Raw genomic sequence first — 23,175 nt, 5'->3', positions numbered from 1 at the left:
TTAATCTTATTTGGTTTGTTGGCGCTAGATTGGGTCATAAATAATAGAAAATAAATAAAAACATAAAGTAATTGAAATAGAAGATATAGGTTAATTATATTTAAATTAAGTACCACTTAAATTATATACTAATAGATCAACTTAAAGCATAACAGTCATCTGATGTGTTTCTGGATTTCTCTAGAGGTTTGTTTGTACATCATTTTCTAAACAACTATGCACACCTAAAGGAAATTAACAGATCAAAGCAAATCCCTTTAATCTACTGAATCAAAAGCAAAATTTTAAAATGAATGTATTTTGAAAGATTGCACTAAAATAGCAAATAAAATGGAAGGTATTTTGCAAAACTAAAATTATAAATCGCAATTAGAGCTTCATATGATATTTCACTTCTCTGAGGAAACCTGAACAAAGTCATCGATTTATATCCGGCAAATTTATATCCAAACCAGTTCAGGAAAAAAACATACTGGTTTAGGATTAGGAAGACAAAATTAAGAAAGCAAGTAAAAACACAAAGTTTTTTTGCTTAAAAAAAAAGTAAAGTGGACAACAGAGTCATAAGAAGTCTGGAACATACTACATGAAGCAACAGTACCAAACTGCTTGAATCTATGTTTTTCAACCTCAGCAACTTTAAGTTGTGGGGATTTCAACTCGCAAGATTCCGCAGCCAGCATGGGAGTTGAAGTCCACATATTTTAAAGGTGCAGAGGCTGTGAAACTTTAACTTAAATAATAAGGATGCTTTGCAGCTACTGGATACTTTTGTTTTATTTAGACCCATCACCACCATAACACATTCAGCTAAAATTAAGTCATCTCTATGTAACAAACATATGCAAAGAGCAAATACAAACTGAAGAGTGGTAGAAGAATGAAGCATAACAAAGAATTAGATTGTTACTCTTATGTACTTTGTTTTATAATAATAATACCAGGCAGACAGCAGACCATTCTTTACTAGTTAAAATGTTTTATCTGCTTAAAAATGTTGATAATTAGTTGATAATTAATACGTAAGATAAAAATGGCAATAACAGGATCTTGTAGGCAACATCACAAAGGCCTACATTTTGCAAATCTTCCAATTGTAAATCTAATATTATGTACGATGCTGTGGTATATAACCAACAGCCTAACAGGTACATCATAGTACAATTCATTATTGTATGGGGAAACTTGGCACTCTCAATATCTCATCTGTTAGACACTACTTCTAATACTTCTATTAGTATTTTCCTAATACTACTTCTAACCCTAACAGTCACAAATAATTACACAGAGTATGAAATTATCCCGTACTCTGAGGATATTGTTAATTGTTAGGCAAAGCAACTTTCTGCTGGCTTCCCACAATCAAAATCAATGGGAAAATGGGCAGGAAGTTGCAAGTCCCAAGTTGGCAGATAGATAAGTGGATACTGCCCAGCGACAGAGGATGTAAGGGAGTGAGTGTGAAGGTCAGGAAGGGTGTACAGGTGTGTGTGAGAATCAAGGCGCAAGTCAGGAAGGGTGTGCAAGGGTGGATGAGATATGTGGCATACATCAGAGAGGATGTACAAGAGTGTGCAAGTGACAGGTGTGGTGCAGAAGACTTATCTCAGTGACTTGCAACCTTCCCTGCTGGTTTCCCCCTTGACTTTCTGGGGAAGCCATCAAAAAAGAATTCAAATAGCAATCACATGAGTCCCAGTTGCTGTTGTTAACCAAATTCCAGTCATTAAGCAAGGCAAATTGCTGCTGATTTCTCACAACCAAGGTCACTGGGGAAGCCAGCAGGAAGTTGCAAGTATCAAGCCAGCAGGCAGATAAGTTGTGGCTGCTGGGTGAAGGAGGGTGCACAGGTGTGTGCAAGCATGTGCAAGTTGGGGAGGGTGCATGAGAGTTTAAGGGGGTGCATAAGGAATACAACATGGGTCAGGGAGAGTGCACGGGGTATGCAAGTGGCCGGCATGGTGAGGGAGGGGAGACTTACCCCAATGACTTTTGACCCTCCCTTCCAGCTTTCCCATTGGCTTTCTGGTGAAGCCAGACAAGGAAGGTTGCAAATAGTGATCACATGATCCTGGGGTACTGCAACTAGTTGTAAATGTGAACTGGTTGCCAAGTTCCCAGATTGTGATCATGTGACCAAGGACTACTGAGATAGCTGGAATTCCAAAAAGTGGTCATAACCATTATTCGTTCAACATCATCATAACTTTGAATGTCGCTGAACGAATGGTCCTAGGTTGTGAATCTCCTGCAATTAAAAACAAAGTGAATTTAGAGTAAATACAGTACTTCCTGGACTAGTTACGTGGATATGCCCAATGTATCAGAATTCATATGAGAATCTGATGAATTATATTACTTGATTTTTACATTTTTAAACATGCATAAGAAGCCACAAGTATTACAGAATGATGTACCGAGCTATAAAAATATTACATAAAATATAACCTAATTTTTAAATTCAGCTTTGCTTTGCATAATAGCATTTTACATTAGGCACAAATTGGTCTACAGGTAGTCCTCAACTTATGACCACAATGGAGCCCAACATTTCTATTGCTAACAAGTCAGTTGTTAAGTGATTTTGCCCCATTTTACAACCTTTCTTACCACAGTTGTTAAGTGAATCACTGCAGATGTTAAGTTAGTAAAACAGTTGTTGAGTGAATCAGCTTTCCCCATTGACTGCTTGTCAGAAGGTCGCAAAAGAGGATCAAATGATCCTGGGACACTGCAACCGTCATAAATATGCATCAGTTGCCAAGCATCCGAATGGAGATGCTGCAATGGTTGTAAGTTTGAGAACTGATCATAAGTCACTTTTTTCAGTTCTGTTGTAACTTCAAACAGTCACTAAATGAATGGTTGTAAGTTGAGGACTACCTGTACTTCTATTCAGAGCATGTTTGTACAAATAATACTATTTATGCAATTAATCTGTGTAAAGCCATCCCAAACATGCATATTTATATACATGTTTTTATATCACTAAGTGTTCAGATCTATAGTTTGCTACAAATACATAACAAAGAACTGCATTGCAATATCTAAAGACTGCAAAATTTGTTTAAAAACTAAATTATTATCCAAATATTATTTAATATGTATGGCCAAGAAATTTCATACAAGTATTAATATAAATTCCTATCTCTCAGTTGATAGGAATATAACAGTTATTTTCTTCCATATCCCTTAACTTTGGAAAAAAAACCTCCCACAAATAAGATGTATATTACTTATCTTCCTTTGTTCATGTAAATAAATACGCTGAGTTATATAATTAAAACTGTGCATTTTAACCTTGTAACTAAAACTGACAGTTGTCTTGGGTGAAAGTAGTTGGTCAATCCTAGTTAATCCTAATTAAATAACAGCATTTATATTGGCAGTTTAAAATGATAGTTTAAATTATTGTTGCCTTAATGTACATGTTTAGCTACAACTATAGTTTATGAACCACAATCACCAAGTTCAGAAAATATACTAAGTAAAAATGAAGCATATTCTGACACAATATGTATAAACCAAATCAATATCAATGTGCTGTGAAATTTGATAGGTATTGATTGTTTGAAGGACAGGTTTAATAACAATGACCAGTTTCTTTTGATTTTGGCTTTGTGTGATTGAGAACTAGGTCAATTTGTAATTTGTGTAAGAGGTTTAAAAATCTTGATTTAGCAGTGTGTGTGAACAAAACACATTAAAGCAGTTTAACTGCTTGGTACTCCATAATGTAACTGTTGATTCCATTTCTCTATAATCTAACGTTTGACCAAAGTGATGTTATTAAAGCTCTATATATTTCCTTGGGAAGTGGGGGGGTACATCTCCATCTATGCTATAAACCGCAATCAGAAAAGTTGTCAGTTACTTACTTTCAATTCTAAGATAAGATGCAATGCTTAGAATAGCAGATGGAGAAGTAGCTTTGATAATTCTGCCTTTGGAAGTAATTACTGGACCAGACCACAACACCATATTTCAAAATCTGTGCCATAAGGTAACTGCCATGCCACAATTGACACAAGCCACTATATTTAACAGCAGAATCTTCTAACTACTCTATATTCCGGTTTAAGTCTACGCACCAAAATTTTAACCACATCTCTTATTTTTTCATAACCAACTTAGGTTATAAAAGTGAATGAGACAATATCTATCTGGTAATGTAAGATTTAGCTTTCTTTTGTTAACAGGACAATTCAGAAAACAGAACAGCCTTGCTATATTGTGGTAAGGCTGTTCACTGCCTCTGCCACCAGATGTCTCAGATTTTATTTGTCTGAATACAACACCACTGTAGATATAACACCTCTATGGTTAAGCATATGAAAAACAAACTGACCAAAATGGATGCTCCTTGAATGAGGAAAGGTTACAATGTTTACATGCTTGAAATACTCAAGTGTTTCTAAAGCATTTGTTATATTAATAGCTTTGTATTTGATAGCATTGGCCAAATTTGAAAAAATACACTTTATTTCAGTACTCTGCAGGAGAATTTCCTTTGTTGTGCAGGCTTATACATATCCAGAAAGGGCTGCTGTATCCCTTGAAACATACTGAGTATCATTTTAAATGAAAAGCACATACTGTAGTTTTTAATTGTGTCCAGAGATATCTAAATCAGATCACCAGTCTGGCAAAAGTTCTTCAGAATTCAGACAATGTTTAATAAACCTACACTCACAACTTTTTCCAAGCAAAATACTGGTCCACTCCTGAATTAGGTCTTAGTCCTATATTCTATTGCAGCGGTCAATCAGATGCCTTTATAGAAACTGTAGGAAGGAAATGGAGGCATACATCTCTCCTTTTCTTTCTCTAAACTGATATTTGGATACATGCTGCTATTCACAATTGAGAAATTTGAAAAAGCAAAAAAGAGGTACATGTAATTTGCAGAGCTCACTACGGATTCTTGTACCTCCATTAACTGGGAACCGGATACAGTACCACATTATCTTTCACTGAAGCACATTTTTGTGCAGTTTTCAATCACTGGGGAACTTTCCCAAAACGCTGACATCAAGATCATTTCGAGACTTAAACCTTCCCATTCTGAATATAATATTTTGTAATAATTCATAACTTTTCTAGCATTCCTAGTAGCTTAGATGTACTAAGATTTTCCTGTTTCAGATAAATTCTAAATGAACCCCTGATCAAATGAACTTGGTTCATCATCACCTGATGAACTTGATTGATCAACTGCCATGAATTCCCCCAAGCTTAAACTACAGTAAAAAATGCATCCTAATGACTTTAGAAGAGCTCAGCCCTTCTAAGACTTTAGCCCTTATTAATCATGAGTAGTATTATAGCCTACATTTAATTCTAGGAAAGGAAACAAAAAGAGAAACAGATATAGAAAAGACAGAGAAATTGAAAGAGTGGGATAACCTCAGGAGAAGAAACAAGGCTTTTCTGTATAAAAGATTCCATGATTAAGGCAGCTCCATGTTCAGATGACAGATCCTCTGGAGAATCCTCTTCTGACATCTATTTCAGGAGGGGAAACCCAAGACCCCCAAGGCAAAGAGATAGAGACAGAGAAAAGAGACAAGGGAGACACAGAAAAAGAGGCAGTAAATAAAGTATGGAGAATCACTCGATTTCCTGTGTATTTACCCTGAGCTAATTCTTTACCTAACTTTTTAGGAAAGGATTCTTTCTTTCAATTTCCATCTCCTCTCTGACAGCAATACAGATAGGCATTGACTTACAATCAATTTTTTATTGATTGTTCAAAGTTACAATGGCACTGAAAAATGTGACTTACAACCAGTCCTTGCGCATTCCCAATAACTGATCAAAATTTGGTTGCCTGGCATCTGGTATGTAACTATAAGGGTTGCAGCATCCTGGGGATATGTAATAGTCCAGGGATAGGCAACCTTGGCTCTTTTATGACTCGTGGACTTCAGCTCCTAGAATTCCTGAGCCAGCATGGCTCAGCTTGGAAATTCTGCCTTTCCCCTCAGCATTGCTGGCTCACGAATTCTGGGAGTTGAAGTCCACAAGTTATAGAAGAGCCAAGGTTGCCTACCCCTGTAATAGTCATTTGTGATCTTTCTAGCCAGCTTTTGGCAGGCAAAGTCAATCAGAAAAGCCAGACTTGCTTAAAGTTCCCATGACTCATTTAACAACTGCAGTGATTAGCTTAATAACCGTAGTAAAAAGATCATAAAATTGGGTTCAACTCACTTAACAACCACCTTGCTTAACAACCTAAATTCTAATCTCAATTATGATCGTAATTCAAGGACTACCTGTGTTAATCACGACTCAGCTACTGAACTCGGCTATTCTATTTTCTCGTTCTACTGGAACACTTGAACACAAGTTTATCCAGCTATCTGGAGTTTTCACCTTGATTTCATACCAATATATTTGCTCTGCTTTTTTATATAAAAATGTTTTCCCAATTAAGAGTTGAATTAGGCCCCACAGGACCAGCCATAAGAGTTGAGTTATATGTCTGCTAAGTTCACATTCAAAGCACCTTGTCTGCTGAGGAAGGTCTATCTGCTTCAGGCTGAGTCCCAACCTTTCATTTGGAAAAATGAATCATGAAATGAAACCTGGAGAAGTAAAAAGATTGGACCTGCTATGTGATGCAAATGCATCAATGACTTGTGCAGCTTCCTTAACTGGTTAGACTTTTGTACTTCCAATTTTCCTGAGCTCAAGTTTAATCTATGTTTCACCAGAAGAAACATCAACACCTTGCCCAATACTGTATTAGTAGGGATTATAAAATACTTTATGTCTCTACTCATGAAGAAACATCCAAGAACAGAGGTCATCCCTTTATGGTCAAACAAAGGCCAGTGGTTTATAAAATATTAAGTTGCTCACTAAATTATAAGATGTTTTCATTTAATAGCTGAATGGTTCATAAATATGTGATATTCTGCAAAGTTAGCCTGCATTTTTAAGTAACAGCTACAGAGATTATTTCCGGCTGTGTTGAAGGAAAGGACAGTATAGTCTTTTTCCAGTTTTCTTAATTTAATCTGAGTATCTTATAATATAGTAAGCCTGTACATGACTGGCTTCAGTTATAATAAAAATAATTCTTGCAAACAGAGAAACACTACCTTCAGTATAACTGTCAAAATCATAGGGTTCACACCAAAATCTTGAGAGCCAACTACTATGTGTTTATGACTGTATTTTATAGTGTATAAGCACTAGAGTATTTTTTATCAAGGTTAGGATGCAAATGGAACTAAATATAAATTCACAATAAGAAGTTTCTCAGAAATTCTTTACATTAAATTTGAGCTTTGCTGTTAAGAGATATTTTTACACAGAGATATCCAAGATGTGTGGGCAAGAGAGCACATCTACTATTAAACAAATACTGGGATTTTCTTTTTTCTTGCCTACTTTCAAATCCTGATGCATTCTAACTATGATATGGACTAATTGGTAATAGAGATATGTTTTAAGAATCTGTTTACCAGCAGAAGACTACCTTCAAGTAATTAAAACAATGCAAATTACTTTTCCTGGCATAAATTTCTGTATGAGGATACATGAAGATAATTTAAAATTTTCCCATGCAAAAGATAATGAAACTTTACTTTCAAAACAATTCTTCTAAAAATTTAGTCTTAACATGATTCAGTCTTTTCACTCACTGGTTTATGGACACTCAACTGTCTTGGAGAAAGTTGCAGACAACAGCTTTTTTTACAAGGAAATTACTACATGTACTTCTTACATGACAATGACTCATTGTGGGAACCATATTTGAAAAATAGTTTGCCTTATGCATTATTCTAACCTCATAGTCCACATTGCCATGATTCACAAGGTAAATGGTTTTCATATTTAAGGAAGTCTAATAATATCCATGCATCTGTCACATGTTGGCCTATGATCATTTATATTTTCTAACTTACATGTGGCATTCTCATTTGTGATATAATCTATTTGTTGTATTACCAAAATTTAATTTTATATGTCTGCTTTATTTGGTATTTTGTCTTTCAGTTTAAGCCTTGCCTGCAAAGTCTTAAACTACTTTAAAAATCTTTTATTGGGATTGTATAATCCCTAAAATAGGCAATAAATAGTAGACTGATATCATCTATATGTCACGTAAGGGATGCAGACATATGAAATTTGATTTATGAGCATACGTATATTCCTAGGACCTTCTGTCTGCTTGCCTATAAAGAAAGGAATGGTGAGATAAATTGTTATAATGCCCAAACTGAAATGCAGTTTGTCTTCCTTTATTAAAAGATCAGCCCAGGATAGTTGAGAGTTGAACACAATCATCTGATCAAAATTTGGCAATCTTTGAGCCATTATTATAATGCACAGCTTTACTTTCTCTAGTTCAATATGAATATTCATATCAAAGCCAATGCTTAGAGAAATATTCATAACATCATAATTACTAGAATAAATAAGAAAGGATCTTGTAGAGACAGCAGAGGGGATACGGTAAAAAGCTTCCCTGTCAAAATATTATTGAATGTTTATCTAAATATGACTATTACAATTTCAAAGCAGCAGAAGACAGAGCACTTGCAGAGTAAATAATCAAGAGATGTAATACTGCACAGTTTGATAGTATGGACAGGAGAAAAGCAAAAACATTAAGAGCCACCTTCTCCAATATCTTTTTTCTCAGATGTGTTGATTGTAACCCACATGCTGTCTGGAAATGATGGCAGCTCTAGTTTCAGTACATTTGGAAGGCAGGAAATTGAGGAAGGCAGTAGTAAGGATGGTTCTGTTAGGCCACTAGTTAGATTAATTCTTCTAAATGGCAGAAGACTCAAGTACATAAATATAAATAGCAAAATTGTGTAATGCCAATATACATAATGTCTTTATATCATCAGAATAACAACAAACAAACAAACCTCATTGGCCTTCTCAGGGGTCCCTTTTGGCGTCTCATCTTCATGTTTGGGTGAAGAAGAAGCAGGTGAGGAAGGCAGCCTTCTATCCCGGTCTCTGTGCACAAGCTTGCTGTTGGGTTCCTTCAGGGTCCGTTTCAACTCATTAATGCTGGCCTGGTGCTTTAGCAAAACATCTTCCGGTTTGTCTAAAAACTTTTGGATGGAGAGGGGAAGGTAACTACTAAGGTGAGGGTTAGAGGAAGGAACATGAGTGGAGTGAGAGATGCTTGTGAGGTGGGAGCTTCAGAATGTTTAGAATTGGAGGCCTTTTTGCTAGAAAGTGAAGTCTCCACATAGTAGACAACTTAAATCATTCAGCTACAATTTTAGGACTGGCCATCCAAATGGATTTCATTTCCCATCATCCCTTGGCCAAGGAGGAATGGAGTTGATTATGGTTGTTATCCAATCCATTGGGAGGCAAGAAGGTTGGAGAAAACTGGCTTAGAAAGATCGAACTATTAAAATATAAGTCTTATCTTTTTTATTGTTCAAGATAAAAAAAATACTACCTCTTAAGAGCTATATAGGATTCTATTATTCTTTCTTATCTAGAAACATGAGATTCTATAGTGTCTGTGAAGTCTGGAAATCATAATTCCAGAACTAGCAACTCATGGGCTAGGAGACAAACCTAGGCAATGTGTTCTTAGCCAGTGTTTACTATCTCCTATAATAGTTTGTAACTAGAATTCTAAAGAAATGAAAAAAATATGAAAAAAATATTTAAATTGGGCCAAAGTAAACTGCAAAAAAGAATTCCAAAATAGGATCCATGTTTGCTGAGTATAAAGTGGGTTTCAGGATCAGCACTAAAAAATACTAATCCATTTCATAACAGTTTTTACTGGGGCTAAGTGAAGCTTCACTTTCTTGGACAGTGCAAACTATTTTAAAAAGAGGAAATATTCATGATTCCCATCCATTATGCCTAATTCCCCTCATTCAAGAGTGAGAGGAACTTCAGAAAAAATTGAGAAACAAGGAATGCACATCTCTGAAGCAGTTTGCCAATTGCCCCTTCACATAATGCTGATGGTGTAAATAAGGACTGTACAGGGTTCTAATAAAACATGCAGAATTACTGAATGATGAGAAAATATGGAGGGAATAGCCGGTGCTGAACTTCAGGTGCTTGGAGAATATTTTTATGCCAGAAGTCTGTGGAACAGCCAGACTAATAAGGAGAAATAGACATGTAGCATAGTAAACTCAGTTTGTAAATAAATTTCTTTATTCCGATTGTAGCTTGAATTTTGTTATTACTCAAATTTGCCAAAATAAAAATAAAAACTTTTTACATATAATTCAAAGGAATTTAAACCAGTTATCAGTTCTGCTGTAAAAACAAATAAAAATTTCCCAAGCTTTGATCTGCTTGGTGGGAACCATCTGCAGGTCATAAACTTTGTAGAACATTATAAACATGTTAATCGCTGCATGGAAGTTTTGGGGAAATACAGCGCACCATTTCTCAAATAACCTAACAATTACATACACAGCCTCATAAGGCTGATCATTAAAAAGAGGAATTGAACAATAAAAGCAACTTTTTGATGTTGCTTTGTATATCTTGATACGTTAGCCAATTACTAAATCTAAATCCCATTTTTAGTTCTGGCTTAAAGCTTTTAGCATTCTGACCTGCAATTCATTTTTGTAAATTTGTGTCAAGGCTATATCTGCATCTTCCATAAGTATCTCCTTCCTGAAAATATCAAGGCCGGGGGGGAAAAAAAAGAGGAACAGGGATAATAGAATGCCATGAAAGAACAGAAGAGTCAGTTGGATGACAAAATAGTTATGATTTCCTAGCAAGCAAGTAGTTGAAGTAATCTAACTTCTTGCTCACATGACAAGATGAAGGGGAAATGCTGACTTAATGGGGTACAAGATGCAGTCTGTATAGCATGGGTAAGATCCCCTCATTTCCACCCTGATCTGCATCTTGCATCCCATTAGGAAAGGGAACATACAATGTTGGCATTTCTTAAAAGATGAAAATTGCACTGATGAAAAACTAAAACATTCCAGAGAATACCTCCTGTTTGTGCCTTGGTGTGGTTTCTTGTTCCGTCTGGTAGCAAAAAAGAGGCAGGAGGGAGGGTAAATCAGTTAAGGGAATTCCTATAATAGGCTACATTGTTGCCACAATTTTAATTCAGGTATCAAGAAAATGACAAATCTTTGATGCTGCACACTTTCTATAAGAGGTTGTCACATCTTTATAGATGTAGGAAACCATTATATTAATTGTATAGCATTGTATTATTCTATGTAGACCTCATAGCCTGCTTGATTTACAATATGCATTTTGAACGAAATCTGCTGACACACATTAAAAAATGAATAAATTTCTTTACTTTACAGAAGAGAAAGGGCAGGACTTTGGCAGTTCAAAAAGACACATCTACAATGATTCAGCAGACATGGGCTGTATTCTTCACATGTCTGTAGATTCTGTTTATTTATCCCTGACATTGACAAAGATAATGGTTCCAGACAAGAATGGGGTTAACATCCAGCTACAGGTTAGATATTGAAGCAATAGGACACTAGAAGAATCCTACTTCACAGGAAGGACAGTACTCTTTGGAAGACACATTTGGAAGACAAACTTGTTTCTTAATATAAAAAATCCCCGTGATTACCACAGTATTTGCAATAGAGCAGTGCAGTGTCCTCACTTATCCTTCTGGCTACAGTGACGAAAATCAGCAAAAATCAGCTTTAAAAGCCCACATTGGATGCTAGTGCTAACCACTGGTGGCACAGTGGTTAGAATTGGGGCTAACTTTGCCCAGAGTCTGGAGTTCAATCCTGATGGGGCTCGAGATTGATTCAACCTTCCATTCTTCCAAGACCAGTAAAATGAGAACCTAGATTGTTGGGGGCAATATGCAGATACTGTGAACCACTCAGAGAGAGTTGTAAAGCACTATGGACCAGTCTAAGTATTATTGCTATTGCTATGCTTCTAAAACTGCTACTGACACACTGGGTGAATGTTTCCTGTGTCATATCATGGAATAAAATGCCAGTTTTCAGATTTCAGGATGACTGGTTTCTCCAAGAAACAAGATTCCAAAGATAACAGCAGTTTAACAATGGAAGTTACAGTTTGTCTTTGGAAATTTATACTGGAGGCTGAACAGTATGATGGTAAGTGCATGATAACTGCCAGTGGGAACTTATTTGTTGTAAGACTGAGAAATATTCTAATAAATAGGAGATAATATAGATAGAAAATAGTAATAATAACACCATTGCTTTCCACAATATTTTTGCATCTCCTAGACCAGGGGTGTCAAACTGCTGACCCATGGGCCGGTTGCATCATACGGAGGCTGCGCCCCACCCTAGCTCCAGCAATGCAAAAAAAGTCATGATATGTCGCAACAGTCACATGACGCGGTGAGTTTTGACACCCGTGTCCTAGATAGAAGCTAAGATGTTTGCATATCAAGTGTAGAATCCTCCCTCCAAATGTAGGGAGTTACAAGTTACAAGATTAAGTACAGTATAGGTGTATTTTTGTACCTTTAACTCCTTGATTTTTGTTGGAGTAGTCACCTCTTCATCTTCAGATCTCGTTCTCCCCCTATACCTATCATCTTCTCTCTTGTCTGACTCTGCTCCATCGTGATTCTCACTCACTGAAGCTGGTCGGGAGAATTCTGCACAGGAGAGACAGAGAGAGAGAGGAAAAGAGAGAGGAGCCCTATTTTGTCCCATTGACCTCAGCTGAATATAAGAAAAAATGTTATTTCCAATGCCTGAAAAAGCTTCTAAGACTAAAGATCTTGTGTTCAAGAATTCAAAAGCTCTTTTGGGGACATGCCTTAGGTACATAACATCCAGTTCCATAAAAACCCACTTTTAACAATCAAGTTTTAGTTTGATTCTTGCTTTGTATTTCCTTGATTTCTTAGGCTTGAATTCCTTGATAATTCTAAAATGTTTCTATTTATCTACCTGTTACATACATTTTGTATAACAATTGGTTTGCACATTATTTAAATCATCCAGATGGGAATGCTTTACATATGGTGGATAGAAGTAAAAGTTATGGCATACTTCCTATATTTCAGACCTACAAAATATCTATATCCCTTGAATTTTATGAATACAACTGTTCTTGAATACAGGTAGTTCTTAAGTTACAGCCACAATTGGGACCAAAATTTCAATTGCTAATGATGCAATCATTAAATGAGTGATCATTGATCAGAGCCAATTTCACCACCATTTTTACTATAATCATTAATAAAAAAAACATGGTCAAGTGAATTACATTGTGAAGCTGGCTTCCACAATTGATTTTGCTTGTTGAAAGCTGGCTATGAATATCACAAATTGGGATCATGTGACTACAAAATGCTGCAACTGTAACAAATGCAAGCTGGTTGCCAAGGACCCAAATTGCAATCAGATGGCTACAGGGATACTACAACAAACATAACTTTGAGGATGTCTCATCTTTTTTTTCCTAGGCTGTTATAACTTTGAACTGCCATTAAACAAACAGTTGTAAATTGAAGAATTAAGAAGAATGTTTTGCAAAAGATAATTCCATTTATTATGAATAAGACTCATTATTTCTCACTGATACTACTGTTTCAGATACAATAACAAATGCTCACAATAAATGCTCTTCTTTGCTCTTTAAAATGAAATACACCCACAGATAAGTCTTTAAATCTTTTGAGGAGGTTGGCATCTCTAAACTCCAGGAATCTGAATTCCACCTTTAGTTGATTTCTTAGTCTAAGAGAACAATGCAATATGCAGGAGAACATCTAATTGCTAAAAGGAGAAAACTGGTGATTCTAAAGAAAGAGGGGCAACAAAGGCTTCTTACGTCTTTTATGCCTTGGTAGCATGGAAAAGGTGCCCACAATGCCCATTTTAGTACTGCCTACCAAGGACAATGAGGTCTTTGCATGAAGCATGGGATACACAGTTGTTACTCTACCATGGCTATACAAAAGGATAGAAGTAATGGGGCTATTTGTGGAACAGCTTCAGTCTTCTTTCTGCTTTCACATTTGTTGATCTTCAAAGAAAAGAACCTGGAGTTGCTTTAGAGAATGTAATTTGTAGAGAGGAAAACTCTCCCACCTACTTATAGAAAGGGAGTCTTTTCTTGTCCAGAAAATTGTGAATAGAACTGTATCAGTCTGGAGAGTTTGGGAGGGGGAGAATGCCTTTTAGCTTCTCTCTTGAATGCTCTTCATTGAAAGAGTTGTGAACTTCAACATCGACCACATAATGAGAAAACTATGCTGATGGGAAGTTTTATGGGAAACTGTATCTAGTAGCTGCTCTGTATCATCTCTTGCAATTCATGTCTAATCACTGTTGGCAGGCTGATTGCCCAAAAGAGAACCCATCCATTAATCAATATCTGCATCCTTTTTCTAGCTAGAATCAAAGAGAGTGCATATGTCTAAGTGAGCTAACTGTATTGGGGGTATGGAGCAAAAATCCACCAAAGGAGCAAATATCTAAAGCCTGGAAACTATTTGTTACTTTCAATTGCCTCCTTCTGCTGGCAAAGGAGGGCAGGTCTAAATCAGAGAGTTAATTATGGATAAGCTATGGCTGTCTAGCTTACAATCTTAGAATTTCTTAATAAATTCCTATCCAGGTACCAAGCAGATTCAATCTTCCTTGGACAAAATAAGCCAAAATCTACTAGGTAGAGCCTTTTGCAATCCATTCATGCTTTCCCTAAAGATCAACTGAACAATCCTTCCATACCACTCTGGAGAAAAAATGTTCTACATCTCACCGGCAAAAAATAATGTTGCGATGCTAGACCTCAACCTCCCACCCCACAGAATACATGGCTCCATCCTTTGAACAAAGCCTTTCCATACCCACCAAGAAATCAATCTCCCTCCCCCTCTCCAATTTGGGGCATACCTCCATCGAGGCTGCGAGACATGGTGTACCGTTTGCTGGAGGAACGTTCAAAGTAAGGGGCAGGACGATCAATCAAAGCGCTGGCTTGCCGAGTTTGAGCCTGTGTTCGCCCACTATAGCGGAATTTGGAGCCCATTACTAGGAAGCCTTTTGGGGGAGGCTCAGGTGACACCAGCCTGCAGAAAGAAAACTGTAACAGGTAAGGAACCCTAACCTTTGAAGTTGTAAAATACATTCAAAATTTTCAGAGTGTGCTGTAGGTAGTCTCACCAGATGGTTGCCACGAGGAAGGGCTTGGCTGTGGACTCATGTCTACAATAGTGGGTATGGTCAATCACAAACACTCATTTTCCGGAAGACAAACTGAGAGGGTCTGAAGGAACATTCAAAATATCTCCAATGTTTCATTACAACTTCTGTCTAACCATAGTTTTTATGGAAGAATTTCACCACACCTCTTACTTCCTAAAAAAAACTGACTACAGTACTGCTTTCTTCTTTTCTGAGTGGGTTCACAAATTTCAACAGTAATGCAAATCTAGTTATCCACTGTTTTGATTACCTAAGAGATATTATAAGAAATAATGAAAGCAAAGAAGAATGGCACTTAACTTTGAAGCATGACAACATGCCATTTATATAAATCATAATTTTAAATAATCAAAAGGGAGGAAATGGGAAGGTAGGGAGCCAGGTGAGATTGAGAGGTGCCCATTAGTATATCAGGTCTACAGCAGGCACATCAGGTTGGAAGCTAATTAAGCCAATGCAAAAATCACAATTGCTATATTCCATTTGGGAATGGAATTTTATTCAGCATTAAGAGAAATAATTGCAAGTTTCTTTTTTTTCCAGACAAAGGCCATTGAGTGAAATATGTGGCCTCATACATATTTCAGAACCCAGCCTCCCAAAAATAATTCAATATTCTCAATGATATAAATAAGTTCTATCAATCATGTATAGTGATTTTTAGGGACCACATTTTTAATGTAACATTTGGAGTTTCCAATTAGTTTTTGAAGCTACAAATTTAGTGTGTGTGTGTGTGTGTGTGTGTGTGTGTGTGTGTGTGTATGTGTGTGTATATATATATATATATATAGGTCTTTGGTTGTTCGGGTTTTCTCCCGCGTAAAATTGGAAGTGTCTTGGCAACGTTTCGACGAAGTCACATTCGTCATCTTCAGGCTGGTGTTTTTAGCTTCTTGCTTTGAGCAGCAATGTGTGGTTTTAGCTGTTTCTTCCTTTTAACTGCCAGTGAGGGTATGAACTGATTGGATGGGAGCTTGGCTGTGTTCTGATTGGGTGGAGGTGTGTTCTGAATGGTTAGGGGCTTGGCTGTGCTCTGATTGGCTGGGGGAGTGTTCTGTTTGGTTGTGCTCAGGTTAGTCTGAGTTGCAGAGGGGTTTAAGATTTTGGGGTTAGGGAGTCGTTTGTCAATAAGGGCAGGTTTCCAAATGGCTGGTAGGCGGGAGGTATCATCTCGAGATGATACCTCCCGCCTACCAGCCATTTGGAAACCTGCCCTTATTGACAAACGACTCCCTAACCCCAAAATCTTAAACCCCTCTGCAACTCAGACTAACCTGAGCACAACCAAACAGAACACTCCCCCAGCCAATCAGAGCACAGCCAAGCCCCTAACCATTCAGAACACACCTCCACCCAATCAGAACACAGCCAAGCTCCCACCCAATCAGTTCATACCCTCACTGGCAGTTAAAAGGAAGAAACAGCTAAAACCACACATTGCTGCTCAAAGCAAGAAGCTAAAAACACCAGCCTGAAGATGACGAATGTGACTTCGTCGAAACGTTGCCAAGACACTTCCAATTTTACGCGGGAGAAAACCCGAACAACCAAAGACCTATATACAAATACCCGCGAAAACCTCAGAAAACATATATATATATATATATATATATATATATATATATATATATATATATATATATATATATATATATATATATATATATATATATATATATATATATTTCATTCTGCCTTGCAAAGATTTGAGCCCCTTTTAAATACCCTGAGATGATAGACATCTAGTTTGTGTTCCAAAATGCAGGAAAGAGAAGCACTCCTGTTAAATGTTCCAGGAGGTTGGGAGGAAAAAGCTGCAAACTTTTCCTGTGGGTTAGTTTTATGAGTCTTCCAATTCCTATCATGATTATGCAGTTTGATAAGATGCAGTCTAAGAATTCTACTCCTTTGGTCATCTATTAATTTCTCTACAAAGTCTAAAAAGTTTTTATGCCTCAAGGCAATATAGCTACACTATGTCAGCTTCCTAGATACCTATGATTCATTTTAAAAAACTGTGTCTTCTTATCTCACTGATCGACTATGCTTTCTACTCTTTAGAGCTGCTTATAACATTTGTATGTATAAGGAAAATTATATATAACAGACCCTTTTCTGATTTCAATTTATTTGATAATCTGTGGCCAAATGGAATGCAACACTGAAAATTCTTATCATCCCATAAAAAGGATTTTTTTAAATCTAAGTACTATGACACCTACAAATACAGGGCAAGCATGCAAAATAGCAGGAAAGTTTATTTCAGAACAAACAATTTTTTTCTGTTTCAGAATCAGAAATCTATCAAGAGGATAGTAATAAAGACTATTTGAAAAAAAGGAAAAAAATGCTGGAGTAGTAGTAGTTCAGTAAATGAGACTCCACATCTAAAGACCATTTTTTTTATACAAGGAGTTGTATCAAATGCATCAAATTTGCAGATGACACCCAGCTGGCAGGAATAACTAACACTCCAGAAGAAAGGCCTAAGATACAGAAGGATCTGGATAGACTTGAACACTGGGCGCTATCTAACAAAATAAAATTCAGTGGTGAAAAAAGCAAGATTCTACATTTAGGCAAGAAAAACCAAATGCACAGCTATAGTATAGGGGTACCTTGCTCAATAGTAGTAACTGTGAGAGGGATCTTGGAGTCCTAGTGGACAGTCACTTAAATATGAGCCAGCAGTGTGCTGCAGCTGCCAAAAAAGCCAACACAGTGCTGGGCTACATTAACAGAGGGATAAAATCAAGATCACGTGAAGTATTAATACCACTTTACAATGCCTTGGTAAGGCCACACTTGGAATATGCATCCAGTTTTGGTCACCACGATGTAAAAAAGATGTTGAGACTCTCGAAAGAATACAGAGAAGAGCAACAAAGATGATTAGGGGACTGGAAGCCAAAGCATATAAGGAAAGGCTGCTGGAATTGGATATATCTAGTTTAATGAAGAGAAGGACGAGGAGGGACATGATAGCAGTATTCCAATATCTCAGGGGCTGCCACAAAGAAGAGGGAGTCAAGCTATTTTCCAAGGCGCCTGAAGGCAGGACAAGTAGCAATGGATGGAAACTAATCAAGGAGAGAAGCAACCTAGAATTAAGGAGAAACTTCCTGACAGTTAGAACAATTAACCAGTGGAACAACCTTCCTCCAGAAGTGGTGAATGCTCCAACACTGGAAGTTTTTAAGAAGAGACTGGACAGCCATTTGTCTGAAATGGTATAGGGTTTCCTCCGTGAGCCAGGCGTTGGACTCGATGACCTCCAAGGTGCCTTCCAACTTTTTATTATTATTATTATTATGGATCATCGCACAGTCAGCCAGATGTTCAGACTGGATTTGGCATTTTGTCTACCCACCAAGTCCTTACCCAGGACCTGGGATAGGCAGATGTGGATGTTTGATGGTATTATAGGTATCGTCGCAGGATGGAAGCAGTTCCTAGTAAGGCCGCCTTTTGCAATTGACTAATAGCGAATTTGTCAATGCCAATGGTGTTCAAGTGGTGCTCCAGTTGTTTTGGGATTGCACCCAAGGAGCCTATTACTATTGGTACTACCCTTGCTTGCTTTTGCCACAGTCTTTCTATTTCTATTTGTAGGTCTTTGTATTTTGTTATCTTCTCCAGTTCTTTCTCGTCTATTCTGCTGTCTCCAGGCACTGCCACGTCCACTATCCAGACTTTTTTGTCTTTCTTATCGACAATTGTTAAGTCTGGGGTGTTATGTTGCAGGTGCTTGTCTGTTTGAATTCTGAAGTCCCAGAGCAGTTTAATTTTATCATTTTCTATGACTTTCTCTATTTTATGATCCCACCAGTTTTTGCTTACAGGCAAATGATATTTTTTGCAGATCTTCCAATGCACCATTGTTGCTACTTTGTCATGCCGCTGCTTGTAATCAGTCTGTGCAATCTTCTTGCAACAGCTTACCAAGTGGTCCACTGTTTCTTCAGCTTCTTTGCATAGGCGGCACTTACTGTCTGTTGCTGTCTTCTCAATTTTGACTTTATATGCATTTGTTCTTAAGGCTTGGTCTTGTGCAGCCAGAATTAGTCCCTCGGTCTCTTTCTTCAATTTTCCTGCTCTTAGCCATTGCCAGATCTTGTTATTATCTGCTTTCCCAGCTATTTTTTTAATGTATTGGCCATGTAGTGCTTTGTCTTCCCATGCCTCTATTCTGATCCTCATTTGGTCTTTCTTGTAGGCCAGTTTGGTCTCTCCAGTAGTCAGTAAGCCTTCCTGATATACTAATTTCAGTGCATTTTCATCATTGTTCTTCGGATATTCTTCCAAAGCCATTTTTTCTTCTTCAACCATCTGATGTACTTGTAGCATTCCACGCCCATCTATTTGCCTTGGTAGATAAAGTCTGTCAATGTCACTGCGTGGATGAAGGGCATGATTCATTGTCATTATTTTTCTGGTCTTCCTATCCATTGCTTTTAGTTCTGCTTGAGTCCAGTCCACTATTCCAGCTGTGTACCTAATGACTGGGATTGCCCAGGTATTGATTGCCTTTATGGTATTTCCTCCATTGAGTTTGGACTTTAAGATCTTCTTCACTCTCTTGATGTATTCACCTCTAATCTTTTTCTTGACTTCAGTGTGCTTGATGTTGTCAGCTTGAAGGATACCCAAGTATTTGTAGTACTCTTCCTCATCCAGACTCTTAATGTTATTTTCGTGGGGCATCTTGATTCCTTCAGTTTTCACTACTTTTTCCTTGTTTGATAGTAAGTGTGGCACATTTGTCCAAGCCAAACTCCATTACAATATCTTGGCTATATATACGGACAGTGTTGAGCAGCGATTCTATTTCAGATGATGTTTTTCCATACAGCTTCAGATCATCCATGTAAAGGAGGTGGGATAGTCTGGCAGATGTTTTTGATGTTTGATAGCCATGTCCTGAGTTATTCAGTATTGTTGACAGAGGAAACAGTGCAATAACAAATAGTAATGGTGACAATGAATCTCCTTGAAATATTCCTCTCTTGATATTAACCTCTCCCAGTCTCTCACCATTGATCTGCAACTGTGTCTTCCATTGTGCCATCGATCTTTGCACAAATTTTCTGATGTTTCTACTGACTCCTGTTATTTCTAGGCACTTGATTATCCAATCATGTGGCAGAGAGTCAAATGCCTTTTTGTAGTCAATCCATGCCACATTCAGGTTGGTCTTCCTTCTCTTGCAGTTTTCCAAGATCATTTTGTCTATTAGGAGTTGATCTTTTGTTCCTCTGCTATTGGGGCGGTTTCCTTTCTGCTCAGGTGGAAAGAGATTGTTTTCAACTAGATGCTGTTGTACTGCATCAGCTACCACACCAGTTAGTAATTTGAAAGTTGTTGGTAAGCAGGTAATTGGCCTGTAGTTGCCTGGTGTTGCCCCTTTTGCTGGATTTTTCATTATTAGGTAGGTTTTCCCAGTTGTTAGCCACTTTTCAATTTCTCCTCCTTGTAGTATATTGTTGAACTGCTTGGCAATGAGTGGGTGTATAACAGTTAGATGTTTCAACCAAACCCATGCAGTTCATCTTCACCTGGTGCTGACCAATTTTTGATTTTCTTTGCTCTTTTTTCTACCACTTTTGTTGTTATTACTAGTTCTTTCATTTCAACTTCTGTTTTATTTGCATCCACCTCTTTTAACCAAGCTGCATCCTTGTTGTATTTCTTTGGGTTATCCCATATCTTCACTGTTTCTTCCTTGTCAGGTACTGACTGATTCATTGCAGTTTCTCCATTGATGGATTGGTAGAAACATTTCTGATTGGATTGAAATTGGAGGTTCTGCCTATAGTTTGCAATTCGAGCTTCATATCTACTGATTTTCCTGGCTATAGTTGTTATTCGTTGCTTTATTATTTCCAGTGCTTCCTTGATCTTCCTTGTTTCTAAGTGGTATTTCTTGATTAGGTATTCTTTGGTCTTCTTGTTCTTCAGCTTCTTTTCTTTCATCTGTTCTAGCTTGCTTGCATGTGATCTTAACTTGCTGATCTTATTTTCTAGTCTAACCTTCCGTTTTTGTGGTGCACTGTTTGTTTGTTTTTCTTCTTTGTTGATTTTGCATCCCAGGTATTCAGTTATAACTGCAGCTGTGCTGTACATTAGTTGGTTTGTTTCTTGCAGTGAATTGGTGCTTATACTTGATATTGCAGTATTTGCATCTTTTAATGCTTACGCTAGCTGTTTCTTTGGAACAAGCTTCAATGCAGGCAGCCTTATTCTGTTGTTTCTGTGCTGTTCTAGATGCTCAGTTATTCTTTGTTTCAATTCCTTTATTTCTTTAGTTAGAGGGTTTTGTTCTTCCTGAGGAAAAGGTGCCCTGGTTTGCCTCTACGTTCTGAATTACTTATTACTTAGTAATTAGTAACTTAGTAATAATTAATAATTATTACTAATTACTTATACAGAAGTAATTATTATTATTATTATTATATTGATACAAAAATATAGAATTTTACATTTTAGTTGAAATTGTTGCAAGAAAAATCAAAACAATTAGTAAACATAATTATCATCTAAGTTATGCATTTGAGCAGCATACTAAACATGAGCCACACAAAACAAAGATAATCTATGTAATGAGCCATACAAAACAAAGATAATGTATGTAATATTTCTAAAATAGAAATATAAAACTATTTAAAATAGAAATATAAAACTATTTAAAATAGTTCAATAAAGGGTGCTTTGAAAACAAATAGTTCATACTCATTTCTCCCAAATGCCTTTTTTTTCCTGGAAAGGGATGTGGAACAAAGGCCACATTTGCACATAGGTCTCATTTGAACCCATTGTATTGGTTGTGTATGCTATTATCTGCTGACATAGCTCTTTGGGGGAAGATAATTTATACTGTATTTCTATAAATATATACACTGTTATAGGCTGTGCTAATATGATAGCACCTGCTTCCAACATCTGTTATTTTAACAGCAATAATATGGAGTTTGTATAAAGCCCTGGAGGAAGTTTTTAAAATTAGATTCAAAATCTTAAAACTACTCTACATGTCAAGCTGGATCCTGACACATCATGAAATAAAGATTATGCACCATCAGATTGTTTTCAATTCCTAGTGATCACACACATGCAATAAAAAAGTACAGAGTCTCCTTCATAGATACATCCACGTAGGGTTTTCTCTTCTTTTAGCAAAAACTAGAAATAGTTTGTCATCATCTTCTTTTAGGATGTTTTTTCAACTTCCCCATCTAGCCAACAGCCCTACTATTCACTGAAGATCTAGTCTGATCTGACCCTGTTTAATTCCTGAACCAAATTAATGTTAACCAGGTAGTACCATCTGCTGAAACAGAATAATAGAGCTGAAAATAAAGATATATTTATAGGAGAGACGGGGCATAGTCTGCATATAAATGAGGGGAATGACTCTTAATACTTTGCCATACTGCTCTTGAGATAACTAAATTTAATTCTTGGCTAGGAAAAGAGTATCAAGTTCAAATCTAGTACAATTATGCAGTTATTTGTTTGCAGCTCCCAAAATATCTCTATATGTTTGCTGCCCAATTACAATATTGATAAAATGAAAAAATTACTGAATATGTTGCAATCTATCTGGTTGAAAAATTTCTTGGTGGGAATGTTCATCCGTTTAAAGGAGTTCGAAGTAGCTTACATGGGAAACTAATACAGGGATGTCCTAGAAAGGATCTGAAGTTCCACACTCACATTTCTCAATCTTATTTGTAACACTTCACCATAGAGTCTCAACTCTTTAATTTTCCTTTTTCTCACCTGAAAAAAGTGTGATGTTCAATGCAAACCTTCCAGAGTCTCTTAGCTGAGCGATGGTTGGGCAGCTTGAAACCAATGGTACTCTCAAACTGCTCATACTGAAAACACAGAAAAAGACAAAAGCAAGAATCATCAGTCAACCACAAACTGTGCAATAAGGAATACTATGAGGCTCTCTGTGCTCCTCCACACACATGCTCATGTCCATGTGTTTTCTTCTTGC

At 36.9% G+C, this 23,175-nt stretch overlaps 1 protein-coding gene across 16 annotated transcripts in view; it reads right to left on the bottom strand.

Moving 5' to 3' along the window:
* Positions 1-23,175, bottom strand: part of EPB41L1 (erythrocyte membrane protein band 4.1 like 1) — a 185,176-nt gene that overhangs the window by 16,810 nt on the left and 145,191 nt on the right. For 11 of the 16 annotated variants that reach the window (XM_039323690.1, XM_039323698.1, XM_039323691.1 and 8 more), the window contains 6 exons: positions 22,953-23,050; positions 14,859-15,034; positions 12,471-12,607; positions 10,972-11,007; positions 8,892-9,083; positions 5,407-5,505 (listed from right to left, as the gene is read on the bottom strand). In XM_039323690.1, coding sequence (XP_039179624.1) covers positions 5,407-5,505; positions 8,892-9,083; positions 10,972-11,007; positions 12,471-12,607; positions 14,859-15,034; positions 22,953-23,050 — 738 coding nt within the window. The remainder of the gene's footprint in view (positions 1-5,406; positions 5,506-8,891; positions 9,084-10,971; positions 11,008-12,470; positions 12,608-14,858; positions 15,035-22,952; positions 23,051-23,175) is intronic. The other 5 variants (XM_039323702.1, XM_039323703.1, XM_039323701.1 and 2 more) reach the window with 3 other exon arrangements.

This window comes from Crotalus tigris, unplaced genomic scaffold (genome assembly GCF_016545835.1).
Source record: "Crotalus tigris isolate CLP2741 ecotype Arizona unplaced genomic scaffold, ASM1654583v1 scf7180000024281.4978605, whole genome shotgun sequence".
Classification (NCBI taxonomy): Eukaryota; Metazoa; Chordata; class Lepidosauria; order Squamata; family Viperidae; genus Crotalus; species Crotalus tigris.
This window is presented reverse-complemented; position numbering and strand designations above follow the sequence as displayed.